Source organism: Emydura macquarii, unplaced genomic scaffold (genome assembly GCF_026122565.2).
Source record: "Emydura macquarii macquarii isolate MOO-44397 ecotype Brisbane River unplaced genomic scaffold, CSIRO-AGI_Emac_v2 contig_2292, whole genome shotgun sequence".
Classification (NCBI taxonomy): domain Eukaryota; kingdom Metazoa; phylum Chordata; order Testudines; family Chelidae; genus Emydura; species Emydura macquarii.
Window position 1 is genome coordinate 17,288 of NW_027132429.1, and position 15,774 is coordinate 33,061.

Here is a 15,774-nt window from a genome sequence, read left to right on the forward strand (position 1 = left end):
GAATGGCCCAGAAGGAGTTGTATGGGAACTGGCTGTGCCCTCCACCATTACCAGGGAAGAGAGTGGTGAGACAAAAAGGTACAGATAAAGAGGTTGGAATTGGAGAACCATCCGTAGCCAGACTTAGAAGGGGCAGTGGTGTGCAGATGTGTGTTCTGTTGTGGTTGCATGAAGTGTGTAGCCGTGTGCATTGTGTAGGGGTGTGCAAGGAGCATGCACCTGCAGATGTGTGCACTTTGTATGTGGATGTGCATGTATAAGCCCTGTTTAATGTGGGTTATGTAGTGTGTGCATATTCAGTTGTGTGTACTGTGCTTGGTGTGCAGCATTGTGTGCGTACAAATGTGCTGTTGTGTGTAGCAAGTTTTGTGTCCATGTGTGTGGAATATATCCATCTTTCTGTGTGAAGGGTTGTGTGTGTTCTATGTGTCTGTGTGCACAAGTGTGTGCCATTTGTATTTAGGGGGGTTATATGTTTGTAAACATGTGCAGATGTACATGTTGTTTAGTGTGCGGTCACTTTGTGTGTGTGTGCGTGCATGTGTGCATGGGAGATGCATGCATATGTTCAGAAGGGAGTGTAGGACAGGGGGTAAAGTCAGTCAACCATAAACACAATACATTTCCCACTCAAATCCAGTGGTAGCTGGGGAACCGCTTTGTGGTTCTCCCTTGTACCAGTTTAGATCTTTGGGGAAGAAAATGACTGGTAAAATAACCGAGGAACCACAATTGACTTTGATTCTGCTCCCACTCAAACACAGGCAGCCAGCCTGAGGTCAATGGGCTAAGCAGGCCCAGTTCTTTTGGAGCTAGTAGAGTTGCAACTGCTTGTACCTGGGTGGAACTGAGCGGGGCTGTGCGTGGTGTAACAGAGCAAAGTCTGAGCCATATCCCAAGCTGGTGTCAACTGTCATCACTCCGTTGACTTCAGCGAAATGACACCTCAATAACAGCAGCTGGGGATCTGGACTTAGGGCATGTCTACATTAGGGGATACTTTAATTTGAGGTTTACGGACACAAACATGCGTGTGCTAGAACAAGCCTTTGGGAAGAGTCCACAACATCGGCTTTTACAAAGGTTAACTTCTTCCAGTGAACTGTCAAGTAATTAATTGCAGGTAATAAACTCTAGTGTAGACAAGACCTAAAGTAGAAATAATATTAACATGTCACCAGGATCAGATATGTCATGTCCAAGGCTCTCGCACAGATCTGAGAGGCCATCCAAACCTATTCAGGTGCTGACTATGCTGTATGAAAGAACGGTGTTTTAACAGTTTCTGGGAAGACCATAACTGTAACTCCTGACCTGGCTGGATTCGTAGCTGTGATGGGATGTAGGAGGCTCAAAGGAGAGTCAAACCTCCACAATCACACTGAGGTCATTTCTCCCTCTCTTGTGGAGTCACACTCCTTTCGCATTTCCTGCCAGTGGGAACCTCCATGCCCCAGGCAAAATGCTTCTGAAGAGCAAATTTGTTTCCCTTTTGGAATGCACCAAGCATTAGGTATTTTCAGAGAGCGGCTATCACAAGAACCGTCCTGCTACATGACCTTCGGTCCACCAACCTCCATAGGAGATGACATGAGCTGAATTCTGTGCTTTGCCGCCTTTGGATAATTAGCGCCAGATCCCCAGCTAATGTTAATCACAACTTGTCTGCACTAGAAATATTTGTTGCTTTAACTATATACTGGTATTGTTAAAGTAGAAAACCCCACGTAGCATGAATGCAGCTATACCAGTATAAAAGTCTTTATCCTGGCATAGTCTCTGCTGATACAGGCAGAGGTATAAGCTATATTGGTATAAGGCACCTTTCAACCAGTATAAATGCATTTATGCTAAGGCAAATAACAGAATACGGGTAGAAAAATAAAATCACACCCCTAACTGACGTAGTTATATGGGTATAACTTTTCTAGTGTAGACCAGCCATCAGAGTAGCTCTCTTGGAGTCCATGAGACAGATCCCCACTGGGGTAAATCAGCTGTAGATCCACTGAAGTAAATGCTGATTTACACCAGCTGAGGATCTGACTCATAATTGGTAACAGGCCTTTTCTTTGATGAATTTCACCTCTCTCTTTTTCCTTTTGGTGAATAGTCTCAATTTCTGTCCTAAGCATGTGTTATCCAAAATGGTTGCCTGAGCAACTCCTCAGCCTGTAAAGTCATTTGCCATATTTTGAAATCCAAAGACACGTGGCATCATTTCTTTTCCCTGATTGGATAACTGTATCTCCTTGGATCAGGTTTCTAGGAGCAAAGGTTCACGCTTACAAGTGCAAAGCTCTCTTACCAATGTTGCTCCCGTTTGAAGTTGCTAAAGAGTGAAGAAGAGTTGGTTTCACTGGCTAGATGGCTGCCTCTCAGATTGTGATGTCAGGCTTCAGATCCCACAGTGGTGTCCTCTAAAGAATTCTCACTTTCTCCAAACACCTACCCTTTTCCTTCCTTGTTTGCAGGAATTTACTTATCAGGCGGATCAGCAAATGCAAGTCACTTCAGATCTGGTGAGTCAGTATTATTACCTCTTCATGTTCCTCAAATCAGGCTTTCTACCTCTGAGCCAGCGCATAGTCCTGGGCGTAGCATAGTGCAAAGCAAACCTTGATGAGATGCCAGTGTAGAGATGACTCTACTCCCAGCTCTGCTGGTGATTAATAACCTTGGGCAATTCCCCTCCTCTCTCTTTGTGCCTTGGTTTCTTCATCTGTGAAATGAGTATAACAACTTCAATCCACCTTCAAACAAGTACTTTGAGATCTGTGGATAAACAGACTGATTTTCCTGACCCCCAAACCAATTTTATTATTTGTATTATGATAGCACCTCAAAGCCACACCTGGGATCAGGGTCCCTTTGTGCTGGGCATTACACATTTACATCATCAGAGATAGTCCCGGCCCTGAAGAGTTTACAGTCTAAATTTACAGGACAGCAAAGGATGTGATGGGACAGAGGCAGGAAGTGACTTGCTCAAGGACACATGGTTGGTCAGTGGCAGAGCAATGACCAGCATCCAATTTTGGCTTTGCTCTGTATACCAAACCTACTGACCATCCGACATCTGATTTCAGCATTTTCTCCAGATTTGCACCATTATAAAAGAGAAGAGAATGAGACTCAAAAAACCTTCCAGTAATGAAGAGGGCAATTAGTGAAATCTCACTGCAAGTATCCTGTAGTTCCAAGGGATGTAGAATCTCCTATGAATGCTCACAGATGAAAACGATTTACTCTAATCTATGTCTATTAGTACATTGGGCCAGATCCTCAGTGGATGTAGCTTGGAGCTATGCCCATTTACACCATCTGAGGATTTAGCCCAGATTGCCAATTCACTGCGCCGCGATTAATTCTTCTAATTTATTTAGGCTCACCAGACAGTTTCGCTGATGAGGAGGATTACGACGATGTGGTCATGTCTGAAATAGAAGATCAGATGCAGCAGGGGCTGCCAGGTTATGAAGAAAATGCAGATGTAGCAAGCCAGAGAAGCAAGGAAGGCACAGGTAGAACCTACATCTTCTCCTCCTGCTTGCTCCCTGGCCTGAACTGGTTCCTGGTGAAGTCAATGGGGATTCACCAGAGATGAATTTGGGCCCATCACTGCATGTGGGGTTACACTCCCAGCAGCGACACACATGGAGAAACCTGCATATTTGATCATGGGTGAACTGACATTTCCTCCAATGCCTGCATTTTCCTTCCTGTTTGCAGGGGTTTACGTGCTAGCCGGGAAACCAGCACCTTCAAGTCTCCCACAGAAAGGTTAGTCTTCTGTCTTTTGGACCGTGCTGCCTGTGTTGCTCTGGGTAATTAGATTCAGATGGGCTACACAGAAGCCATCAGATGGGAATGACTTTTGGTCACCATAGACCTGGAATCAATCTATCTGTCTAAGGGTTTATCCTCACACACATATCTGACCGCCTTCCACACAAAATTAACAGCATTAGCAGAGTCCCTAGTGGATTTCATGGACTCTCTACCACTTCTCCCTTTTGGTTTGGATTAGGACTGGTGCCCTAGAGCAGTGGTTCTCAACCAGAGGTACATGTACCCCTGGGGGTAAGCAGAGGCCTTCCAGGGGGCGCAGCAACTCATCTAGATACAACATTTGTCTAGCCTTACAACAGGTTACAGAAATAAACTCAATGTGAATAAAAACTTAATTGTTGCTCTCGCTTCACTGCCTCCCAGAATGACAAGGCTCACAAGTGAAAAATAGGTTCAAGTATTACACTCAAATGCAAGTATAATATTTATATTGCAGTCAATTTATTTTATAATTATGTGGTAAAAAGCAATTTTTCAGGAACAGTGTGCTGTGACATTTGTATATTTAGGTCTGATTTCATAATCAAGTCGTAGTTTTTACATGAGGTCAAACTTGTGGTATGCAAGACAAATAGAACTCCTGAAAGGGGTACAGTAATCTGGAAAGGTTGAGAACCACTGCTCTAGAGATTAAAGTCCTTGTATCCATTCTCCCTGACACCCCACAGCCAATCCCCACGCTTGGGGCCAGATTGGAACCAGTGCCTTAGTGGTGAAAGGTCCTTTATTCCCTTCACCAACCTCTCAGTTTCCTGATCTAACCATGAGACTCCACTTCCCTCTCAGAGCTGGGGAGAGAACCCAGGACTCTAGATGCCCAACCCTAAGCACTAGGCACCACTCTCCTCTCAGAGTGGAGGAAAGAATGCAGGCGTTCTGAATTCCGGGCCTCACCCTGCTCTGACCACTACACCACACTGCTAGGGACTCTATTCATTTAAAAGAGAGCGCCATTGTCATTGTTTTCAGGGCAAGCCAACATGACTCTGAAAATTGTCAGTAACCACAGAGGCTTCCTTTAATGTCAAGAGCCTGGGTGAAAGCCTGTCCTGGGGTAAACAATTCTGGGGTCCTTCCTGCTAGGAAATGAGAGTACCGGGAGGTACAGTCAGAGATCTAACCAGTCCTGCTCTCCACAGCTGTCCTCTTTCCGGATTCCAATCGAGAAATAGGCTATAGAGAGAAGTCCGTTGTGATGCTGTATATCCTGATGGGGATTTGCTTTGCAATGTGGGCAGTTCTCCTCTCACTGGCAGTGGTGAAATGTAAGTCTCAGCACAGGTTGGTATGGGCACCTATGTGGAGGTGGGTGGGGTGGGGCTACTGATGTTATTTTGGTCCCTGAATGAGTATATCTGTGCTAGGACAGGCATGCCAAAGGGGCAGAAGTTGGGAGAGGGCACCACAGAAAAGCAATTAACAGAAAAAAATGCATTGCTACTACCCTACCACCCACATGCTCTGATTTCAGTTACACTAGTGCCAAAACATCCTCAAAACCCACATAGATCTCACAGTGGTGCCAAAGCATTCCCCCCTCCCCCCCCCCCCCCCCACACACACATTTCTGTATCACTTGTGTCAAAGGAGCTCCAGTATACATACTAATCTCAGTAACACTGGTGCATCAGCATCATACTGTGTGTCTCTGATCTGTATCACTAGTGTAAATCCAGAGTAACTCCAGTAAAGTCACAACTCTGTAAGCCTCATTTTATGTTGTCCTGAGCCCCGTTCTGACCTGGTATTATTTTACACCCACCTTGCACTGGAGTAAATGATTGTACAAGGTTCAGGGCAACGGGAATCAAGTTCTACCTAAACATTCAGTGGTGTTGCTTGTAAAGTGGGCTTGTACTAATATTGAATATGGAAGATGGGGGTGGGGGAGTGTTACCCGTAACTCCAGACAAATCCATGCTCCAGTGATTCTCCCATTGGGTCATCTCCAGGAGAGGCCATTTGGGTGAAGAGAAAAGTTAGTGCCATATCCTCTCCTCCCCTCCCCCCAAGTTCTTATAATTATTTATTTATTATTACTATTATTACGGGTATTACAGTAGCACCTAGAGGCCATGACCAAGATCAGGGCCCCATTGTGCTAGGCACTGTACAGGAACAGAGAGAAAGGCAGTTCTTGCTCTCACCATCTAAATGGATGAGGGTACATCTACACAGTAAAAAAAAACAAAAAACCACTCCATGGCAGTGGTCTCAGACTGGAGTCAACTGACTCGGGCTTGGGGGGCTAAAATAGTAGAGCAGATGTTTGGGTTCGGGCTGGAGCCTGGACTGCAGGATCCTCGCCTCTCCCCAGGTTTCAGAGCCTGGGCTCCAGCTCGAGGTTGAATGTCTAAGCTGCTAGGTTTTTTCCTGCAGCATGAGACCCAGGAGCCTAGCCAGTTAACCCAGGCTCGGAGACTGGCTGTCACAGGTCTTTTTTTGCAGACAAAGAGTGGGAGGGACTCCTGGCAATGTGGTTGAGTCCCATGCCAGCAATCCCACATTAAAGGATCAGATTCTGATCTTGGTTACAGTGGTGTAAAGCCAGAGTAACTCCACTGGGTCAGATACTCAGCTGTGTAAATCAACTCAGCCCAGTTGACTTAAAGGCATCAGCCTACCTCTTACTATAGGGTGGTAGGAGGAAACTTCCTTTGGCGGCAGATTATCACCAGAGCACCTTCCTCTGAAGCAACTGGTAGAGGCTGCTGTTGGAGACAGGATACTAGACTAGATAAGATTCCTGATCTGATCCAGTGTGGTCGGTCGTTCCTAGCTAGCTGAGGATTTATTTTAACCTGAATGGAAAAGCCATATTCTTTCGTTTCCCTTTTAGACTCGGAGATGTCAGAGGAGTTAAAAGTTTTAAACTATAACCACTCGGAGAGGCTAATGAATGGTAGGTTCTTGGACTCTAGCCAACGTGGCATAGGTACTTCTGGTTAACAGTGGACTGTGCTGGGTTTGAATTAGGTGTGGGTGGGTCAATCTGGGCTATGCTAATCCTTCCAGGAGTCCTTGGTCCATCTCTAACCCACACACCCAAGTATCTCAGAGCTTTTTGCAAATAATGAAAAAAGCTAAACAAACCAACCCCCGGAGTAGCTCATAGCTAAACCTAGGTCTGATTCTCCTCTCACTTATATCAAGGAAAGAACCCTTGACTTCAATAGTTACTTCTGATTTACACCAGAATTTCACCTTCAGACCTGATTCAGCTCTCACATCAATTTATATTGGTTTCACACCATTGACGCCAATGGAATTAGTCCCGGTGCACACTGGTTTAAGTGAGATCAAGATCAGACCAACTGAGTTTAATGGAGTTACTCCTGATTTACATTGCATAGCATGAGAGGAGAATCAGACAGAGACACTGAGGCTGCACGAGGTGAAGGACTTGGTTAAGGTCACACAGAGACGGGATAGTTAGGAGATGCTTAGCTGATGTAAGTCAATGAATGCCAATTTACATCAATTGAGGCTTATCGTTATTATCATTTATTTGTATTGTGAGAGCACCCAGTGGCCCCATCCCTACTGTGCTAGGTGCTGCATGAACATAAAACAAAATTGTGGGCCCTGCCCCAAAGAGCTGACACACTAAGGCAAGAAACATCAGGTGAATACCAGAAATAAATGATAGGATCACTAGATCACCATGAAGGAATTAAGGATCTGGCCCTTCATGAGGAAGGCTGCCTCTCAGAAGAGCTTACGCCTGGTTTTTCAGTTCCAAATGGCTATTTAGCTGCATTTCAATTGTTACTTTAATTACAGTGGCACCTACAGCCCTTGACCATGATCAGGGCCCCATGGTGCTTGGCACTGTACAGGCACATGAAGACAGACAGCCCTTGCCTGCACAATCTAAACAGCCAAGGCAGATACCGAATGAGAGGCAAAAGAAACTTGCCCAAAGTCATGGATAGACCTGGAAATAGAACCCAGATCCCCTGAGTCCTAGGACAGCACCTCTTCTGCCAGACCATGCTTCCTAATTCCTAGCTGCTTTATGTGCTGCACTGTACTTTTCAGTGCTGCAGGACCTGGATGCTGCACGAACAGAGCGAGATCGAATTGAGTGCCGCATGAACAAGAGCTATAAGGAATTTTGGGACTTCAAAGGTGAGAGAACATCAGACCCATTTTCAACTCCAGTATTTTCTCCTGGTCTGATCATACTACCAGTGAAAATATGTTGATTGCTATCACTTTTACCCCCAAGCAGCATCAAAAGGGACTGGTGAATGAAGGGCAGTTCCTGCTCTTGGTTACCCAGTGTAAATCCAGAGTAACTCAACAGAAGAATATTGAGTCACTTTGGGTTTATAGCAGTGTGAATAAGAGCAAAATTTGGAGACAGGAGGATTCTAATGTAGCCAGAATCCAAACCAAAAAGGACTTACAGGTTAAAATGTCTGATGGAAACAAATGGGAAGATAGTGCAAACTCTGGAAAACATGTGACACACTCCCAGTGAGCGACCCCACTAAATAAGCAAAAAACTGCTTTCTGCATGAGCCAAAGTTTCCAGCGTTAATGCAGGGCTGTCCTGAATTCTGCCTTACAGCCTCCGTCTGCAGCACCTTCCCAGAGTCTGTGAAATGTGCAGCCAACTGGGAGAAGTCTGAGAAAGCCTGCTATTACTTTTCAAATATGACTAAAGACTGGAGGGGTGCGAAGCAGTTCTGTACTGAGCAAGGGTCTCACCTGGTTATCATTAACAATGATAATGAGCAGGTAAGCCATCCCCTCTGTTTGCTATAGCATGTCATTCAGAATGGAAAAAAAGAGGCATAAGGATCAAATCCTGTTCTCAGTTCCAACTGTGCCAATGCAGAGCAACGCATGAAATCCCTCTGAATTTACTGGCATTTGCCTTACCTGATCTTCCTCTCGGACTGATGTAACTCTCCTGGCTAAGTTACACTGACAGGAGAAGAGAATCAAGTTTGGAGTAGGAGTTTGTGACTCTCATCACAAATACGATTTGAAATTTGACCAGCTCCTGAGATGTGTAAATCAGCATTGCTCTACTGAAGGCAATGGAGCTCCTCTGCCAATTTAAGCCTATTGGTGTTTTATTTTACAGCACTGGGGAGGAGGCTATGGGGGAGGATGTTTGTGAGAGATGTACACCCTGCACCATTGAGAACTCCCAAACTCATCACCTATAAGGCAGTGAAAAACCTTTCAGAAGGCATTGACTTTTGATCGCTAGACGGCTGGCTGACTTGCAAGTGAAAGGCTGCTGGGATACCAGGCTGATGGGTGCATTAGAACTGCACAGACTGACCGTTCGGTTTCACCGTGCCAGTCTCAGGAGTCATCATGTTGGCCTTCTTTGTATTAAATTCTTGTCCTTTCTAGGGTTTTTTGAAAGACCGTAATAAAGACACGATATACTGGCTGGGACTGAGCGATGTAGAAGAGGAAGGGAAGTGGCAGTGGGAAGACAATAGCCAGTTTTCCACCAGGTAAGCCCCTTTTCATGCAAATCCCTTAATCAGAAAATTAGTCCCGATACTCAGGAGTTTTGAAGCCATGGCTGTCTGTTTTGTCTCCTGTCTCATGGAAGAGGCCTGAGCAGGATAGGCTCAGAACAGGCACTGATCACAGGAAGCAGGGATGCAGAACTGGGGCTAGAATCTTAGCACAGGAGGACTGTTTTACATGAATTTAGTGCCAATAAAAAGAGACTGGAAACTGAAGTCCTTGGTTTATCTACAGAGAAGATACAGCCCGTGCAGCAGCCGGACAAACCCTCCTGGCACAGGTACCAATTCCTGGGATGCTGAGGGGCTCAGGAACCCACTGAAGAAAAATAGGGGGTGCTCTGCACCCACCAGGATGATAGCTGTTGGCGTTTGGTGGCCGTTATTTCCCCCACATCACATGGCTGCTGTGAGATGTTCCGTTCGCTCAGCCTGCTGCCCGCTGATCAGCTTAATCTTCTAATCAGCTGTTTGACAATGCCTCCCTGCTCCGGCAGGGGCTGAGTCAGGGGCAGCTTCAGCTGCTAATATGGAGTGTGGGCCATGTAACAAACAATTAACAAACGAAAATAAAAGCCTTAGGGATAGGGTGTGTGAGTGGTCAAGGAGCGCTGGGCCTGGGCATTGTTCAGCTCTGCCCCTAGCTCACCTGGTGGGGCCACCCCACCTGCAGTGCCTGCCTCTTTCCCCTCCAGTCCAGTCCCTCCTAGCCTACCTACTGCATCTGTGGGCACTGGGCAGCAGACCTTGATGGCGACAGCGTATGGCTGCTGCAGCTCCCTCTCCCAGCCAATCTATGATTTGCCCCTACTGTTCCCTGCCCATAAACCTCACCTCTGCCCTGGAGGGACTTCTCTAGTGTGAGAATGGAGTTCAGTCTCCACGACCTTTCCCATCCTTGGCCTTTCTGCCCTGATGGGCAACATATTTTTGCCAATTAGAGAGTGAGTTTCTCACAACATCCTTCCTGCCCTCATATTGACGCACAGGGTGGAAACCAGTCTTCTCCATACTGGTGGTATTGAGATAGCTATTCTGCACTTCCTGCTAGGGATTCTTCTGAAGGTTTTCCTTGGGTGCCCTTGTTTCCTCACACCAGTTAGTATCCATTTGACAGCTGCAGGTGGGAGTCTGTGCATGCCCCAAATATGTCCAGCACTTCCTTCTGAGTCTGATGGAAGTGAGCTGCTGGTTGCTGATTTCTCAGATATCTTCACTGGTGATGAAGTTTTTTCAACCAAGGCCCAGAGTCTTTCACAGGCACTAAATTTCCAAAGGTCTTTTCTGTCTACGATTTTAGTAGATCTCCAGCTCTCACAGCCATGTGTTAGCACCGAGATTACATTTGAATTGAAAATTCTCAGGTTTTGTTCTAGTGCTGTATATCTTTGATTTCTATAAGTTTAGTAAGCGCTGTAGATGCCTTTCCTATTCTTGATATCACTTCCTTCTTGAGGTCTCCATTGGCTAACTTTCTTGACATTTTTGCATTCTACTGTGATGTTACTGCTTGACATCTGGGTTTCAAGGATGTTTGTTTAGCATAACTAATTTTGAGCCCCACTTGGCGTGCTATTTTTGCTAAGTTGTCTGTATTTGTTTTTAATTTTTTGGGGGTGTCGCTCAGTAACACAATATCATCAGCAAAGTCTAGGTCTCCTAGGCATTTTGCTATCTACCCATGTTATATCAGCGTTTGTGTTGCTAATACACTTCTTTCTTCATTTATATAGTCTTAGCAATGTCAAACAGTGGAAATAAAATGCAACCCTATTCCATGCAGCCCACACTGAACCAGTTTGTTGTCTGGTTGTTCACCCTTACAGAGCACTTCACATCTCTATACGTGGCTTTGACGTTGCTGATGACTTTAGCTGGGATTTTGTCAGACTGAAGAATATTCCACAATGTCTGTCTGTGCAGGCAGGCAAATGCCTTTGAAAAAAAAAATCAGTGAAACTGATGAAGAGGGAAGTTTGCCATTCTTTACATTCTTCTATAATAGGTCTTACTGAATATCTGTTCTACACAGGATCTCTTGGGCCTGAATCCAGCTGGTTCTTCTCTAAGCTTTGCATCCGCTGCCTTTTTCATTCTGTGTAATATCACACTGCAGAAGGCTTTCCCTACAACAGAGTAATATAACTTGCCTCCAGCTGTTAGTCAGTAAGATCACAATTTTGGGGTATTCTGATAATGATTCCATGGCCAGGAGGAAACCACTTTTTCCCCAAATGTCATTGAACAGCACTGTCAATTTTGTCAGGATAGTGGTATCAAGTAATTTCAGCATTTCTGCTATAATTTGGTCACCTTCCACCACTGTTTCTTTTCAGACTTTTGACTGCAGCCTTACTTCTGACATCTTACTGGACTGTTGTTAATATCAGGTTGATCGGGTTCACATGTTTCATCAAGCATGGGGCTGAGATGGGTCTATTTACAACTTCTTTGAAATGCTCTGCTCATTTGTTTTATCTGTTCTACTTCAGTAGTTTGCCTTTTTCCATCTTTGCTTTTTGTTGGCCCATGTTCAGTTTTGACATTTTCACACAGATTTTTAGTCACTTGGTAAATAGCTCTGTGATTTCCTAACATGGCAACAGCAGTTTCAGCTTCAGTTTCAGCTGCTAGGTCTTCAACATATTTTTCCTTGCATTGCTTTGCACTGCTTTTTCTACTGTCTTATACTCCTCCTTTGTTTTTTCCAATATTTCGTGGTCTTAGCATTCAGGAATTTTCCTTTCAGTACTTTCCTTGATGAGACGTCAATTCTGTTGGCTTATCCAATTCTTCCTCTGTCTATGTTGATATCCAACTGTGACTGCTGAAGTTTGAATCATATGGTCTCTGAGCACTGCCCATTTCTCTTCAGGTCCAATCCGTGTCTCACCTTTCTCTGCCTTTGTCAGTGCCTCAAACTCGTTCTAGTTCAAGTTGGAATTTCTCACACTCCTCTTTTGTTTTCAGTTTTATACTATTGATTTTCTTTTCCGCTTTCTGCTTAACATTAATCTTTCTCAATTTTAATTTCAGTTTAGCAGTGCAAAGATTGTGGTAACCTCTAACATCTGCTGCTTGATATGCCCTTACATCTTGGACAGATTACCTGGATCTTGAGCTAATGTGGATGTGGTCAATCTGATTTTTCATTTTGTCATCTGATGAAACCCATGTTTCTGTGTATACTCCTTTGTGAGGGAACAGGGTACTTGCAAGAGCCAGGTCGGCGACCAAGCACAATTCAGTGAGTTTGTCACCATTTTGGTTGATGGTTCCCAAGCCATGCTTCCCCATTGCTCTTTCCATTCCTTGGCTGTCACATCCTATTCATCTTTACCCTCAGCACTATGTTTCTCTGTTGGAGCATAACACTGTATGATAGATATCTTTATGAATCTGGTGCATATGATGCATTGGTTAATCAGTTCCCAGCTGGTAAGTGATTTTTTTTTCAGCAGAATCTGTCATGATAAAGCACTACTCTCCCTGAGTGTTTGTTGTCACTACGACTTGAGCAAATGAGATGTTTCTTCTTTTTCTTGAAATGCTTCTTATCCGCACCTATCTATCTACTCTAACTGATGCTCAAGATTTCAAGTCTATAGTTGTCCCTCTACCTCATGACCTGTGAGGTCTTTGATGCATGAAACACTGTTCTCACATTCCAATAACCAACTCTGAAGGTCAGCATCAAACATTTGGGGGTCCTGGCTTTCATCAGGAGCCTTCTTGAAGTATGAGAGGTCAGCAGTGTTCATTTCTATGGAAATGGCAGCCTGGTTCTGTTTCTCTAACCAGTGAAATATTTTTAATAGCCTAAGTGGTTAGTCTTGTTCAACACTCCTCTCTGTATCTAGGCTTAGGACTGGCAGCCCCAAGGTGTAGGAAGGGATTTCCATTATGGCAGTTTTTTGTTATTATTCTTCCCCATTGTTATGTGGACTTGTCCCTCTAGTAAATGAATTGACATGAAGGGCCAAATTGTGGCTTAGGATAACTGAGAGCATCTCTGTGGATTTGTACCTGCTTTCACCAGGCCAGACTTTAGACCTAGGGATTCATTTCATAGAGAACCAAAGAGCCATCAGATGGTGACAACTCCTGGTTGATTAGTCAACTGGACTGGACTGACCCAGTAATTTAGAACTGGAAGCCTCCAGTTCTCAGATCAATCCAGTCTCCCCTGACTTGGGCTAACTCTTGCTGGGGAATTGCTACTCTTGACAGGGCTTGAGTTGTTCTACAAAACTTTCCCCTCCTACAGCCCCTTCCCAGTAAGCAGAGGGGACAGGGTGCCCTCTGAGAGCACCTCCTTGTGGCACAGCAAAGCCCTGTAAGCACACTTCCCTCAGTTCCCTCTACTGGGGTTCAGAAATTAATCACTCACCTCCAGAGTCTTTAATATTCCCCTTTTCCTGGGGTCTAATCTAATGTACACAGATAGGTCTTCTGATTTTCAGTTTTAACCAATAAACACTGGCAAAACACCCCCGATATAAAAAGAAAAAGAAATCTGTGTTTATTCAATAAACTCCAGATTCTCAGGGCTTGTTGCACAGAGCAATAATTTGGATTACAGGAGGTGGGGTGGGATAGGTGATTTCTAAAGCATACTTGTGTGTTGTGCATTAATTGGTCCGGGTAGACCTTGGTGGTGTGGACTAAAGGTGCCCAAGTGCACTTTAACATAGTGATGTTTGAAACAATACTATGTTGAAGTGCACACAGGAAAGAGATGACTTACAGTATGTACACATTACTAATTACAGCACATATAAAAAGAGAGCCCTGAAAACCCCCAATGTTTGTAACTCAAATATTGCTAGAAATAAATCCCCAAAACTGAAATTAATCCCCAGAAACCAGAAGTGCTATTGATACAGCATCTCCCAAAATGGCACACTGTGCAGAGCAGGGGACTTCTCAACCCTACCTCTTGGGATGGGGGATTTCAGTCCTGGTCTCCCTGGCCCATAGAGTCTCATGTTAGATTCAGGGGTTTTCCTAGTCCTTCTTCTTGGGGCCAAGGGGATTTCCTATCAAGCTTCTCCCACAGGTCCCCTTGCTGGACTGAGCTTGTTCCCTCAAACCAGCTGTGGCTTTAAACCAGCTTCTTCTCCAGTTGGTCCTTTTTTCACATTAGTCCCTTTGAACTCAGCTGACATCAGCCTTCCACTGCCTGCCATGTCTCCCTGTTCTGAAGGAGGAAGCAGAATACATATAGCCCTCTTTCCCAGAACTGGTTCTGGTTGGTTAGGAGACGGGGGAGCCTAGCCTCACTCTCTCTACAAGATTTCTGATCCAGGACTCTTAAAGGAGTAGAAGCACAGGTTTTCACGCAACACAGACTATTCCCCGGGACTTCTCCTCATATCTGCCTGTGTTATTTTCCAAGGACCTTGGTACTAAACCTGAAAAGGCCTCACCAAAGGAGAGGGATGAATGACCCCTAGACCCTACTACTCCTGCAAGGACAAACCACCCATCACAGTAGGGCAACCATTAACCCACTAATAGGGCTGGCACTGATTCTCCCTTTGCTAACATCAATGTAACTCCAGAAAGCCAAATTCCCAGCTCGTGTAAATCAGCATTGCTCCATTGGCTTTAACAGAACCATGTCCATTTACATCAGATGAGAACCACAACCTGCAGATGACAGGACTTACTGTTGTAAGAGGAGAATCAAGCCTATAGTGTTACCTTCTAAGAGGCCGATTCTGGTCTCCATTACACTGGAGTAAATCTGTAATGTCTTCATTGACATCAATTTGGTTTACTCTGTATTTACACTGTTACCAGAATATGGCCCATTGATTTAATCTTAAAAACTCAATGGAGGAATTTGTAGACATCTGTCTCTGCAGTGACAGGAGCTACATTTAATAAAGGGGCTCAGATCTACAAAGTCCCTCCTTAGAGAATACTGTTATTGGCATTGCCCTGAGAGGCGCAAACTATTCCCATTTATCCTAATGGGTTTAACTCTGGAGCCTAAAGATGACCATTTAAACATCACCACAGTTTAAGTATACCAGCAGACTATGTGGTTCTGTTTTTCTTTGCAGCTTTTGGCACCCGGGGGAACCGAGTGCTGAGGTTGAGGAGGAAGACTGTGTCATCATGTGGTCTGATGGGGCATGGAGGGATTCCAATTGCTCCCTTAAGTACCACTGGATTTGTGAAAAGACATGGATCTGCTGAGCCACTTCTCAAATAAGCTCTTGTTATGGGATCGAGCACAAGTCCCGCTGCTCCTCCTGCACCTGCTCAGTGGCTGAGAAGAACGCACTCCAGCTCCCCAGTAGATGAACTGAAGATGCCGTTTCTCTTGATTTTTAACAGTGTTTTCCCAACTCCTTCATTTGTTAGTTAGGACTTGTAATTTTAGGTGTCCAAGTGGGCCCAAAAAAGTGGC

The 15,774-nt window shown here is 44.8% G+C and overlaps 2 protein-coding genes across 5 annotated transcripts in view; one reads left to right on the forward strand and one right to left on the reverse strand.

Moving 5' to 3' along the window:
- Positions 1-15,774, reverse strand: part of LOC137161279 (complement C3-like) — an 82,664-nt gene that overhangs the window by 12,569 nt on the left and 54,321 nt on the right. For all 4 annotated transcript variants that reach the window (XR_010922055.1, XR_010922056.1, XR_010922054.1 and 1 more), the window contains one exon: positions 2,541-2,722. The gene's annotated coding sequence lies outside the window, so the exon portion shown is untranslated. The remainder of the gene's footprint in view (positions 1-2,540; positions 2,723-15,774) is intronic.
- LOC137161281 (hepatic lectin-like) lies at positions 3-15,560 on the forward strand. Its single transcript, XM_067560409.1, has 10 exons — positions 3-78; positions 2,475-2,522; positions 3,387-3,524; positions 3,733-3,783; positions 4,992-5,117; positions 6,692-6,754; positions 7,894-7,983; positions 8,429-8,598; positions 9,229-9,335; positions 15,425-15,560. The coding sequence occupies exons 1-10, from the start codon at positions 3-5 to the stop codon at positions 15,558-15,560; spliced, it is 1,005 nt and encodes a 334-aa protein (XP_067416510.1).

What these genes read in the sequence shown, in the direction of transcription:
- LOC137161281 (XM_067560409.1), top strand. Translation starts at nt 3, where the DNA reads ATGGCCCAGAAGGAGTTGTATGGGAACTGGCTGTGCCCTCCACCATTA. An exon ending in GGAATTTTGGGACTTCAAAG is followed by an intron (nt 7,984 to 8,428) that starts GTGAGAGAACAT and finishes TCTGCCTTACAG; the next exon opens with CCTCCGTCTGCAGCACCTTC. An exon ending in TTAACAATGATAATGAGCAG is followed by an intron (nt 8,599 to 9,228) that starts GTAAGCCATCCC and finishes TGTCCTTTCTAG; the next exon opens with GGTTTTTTGAAAGACCGTAA.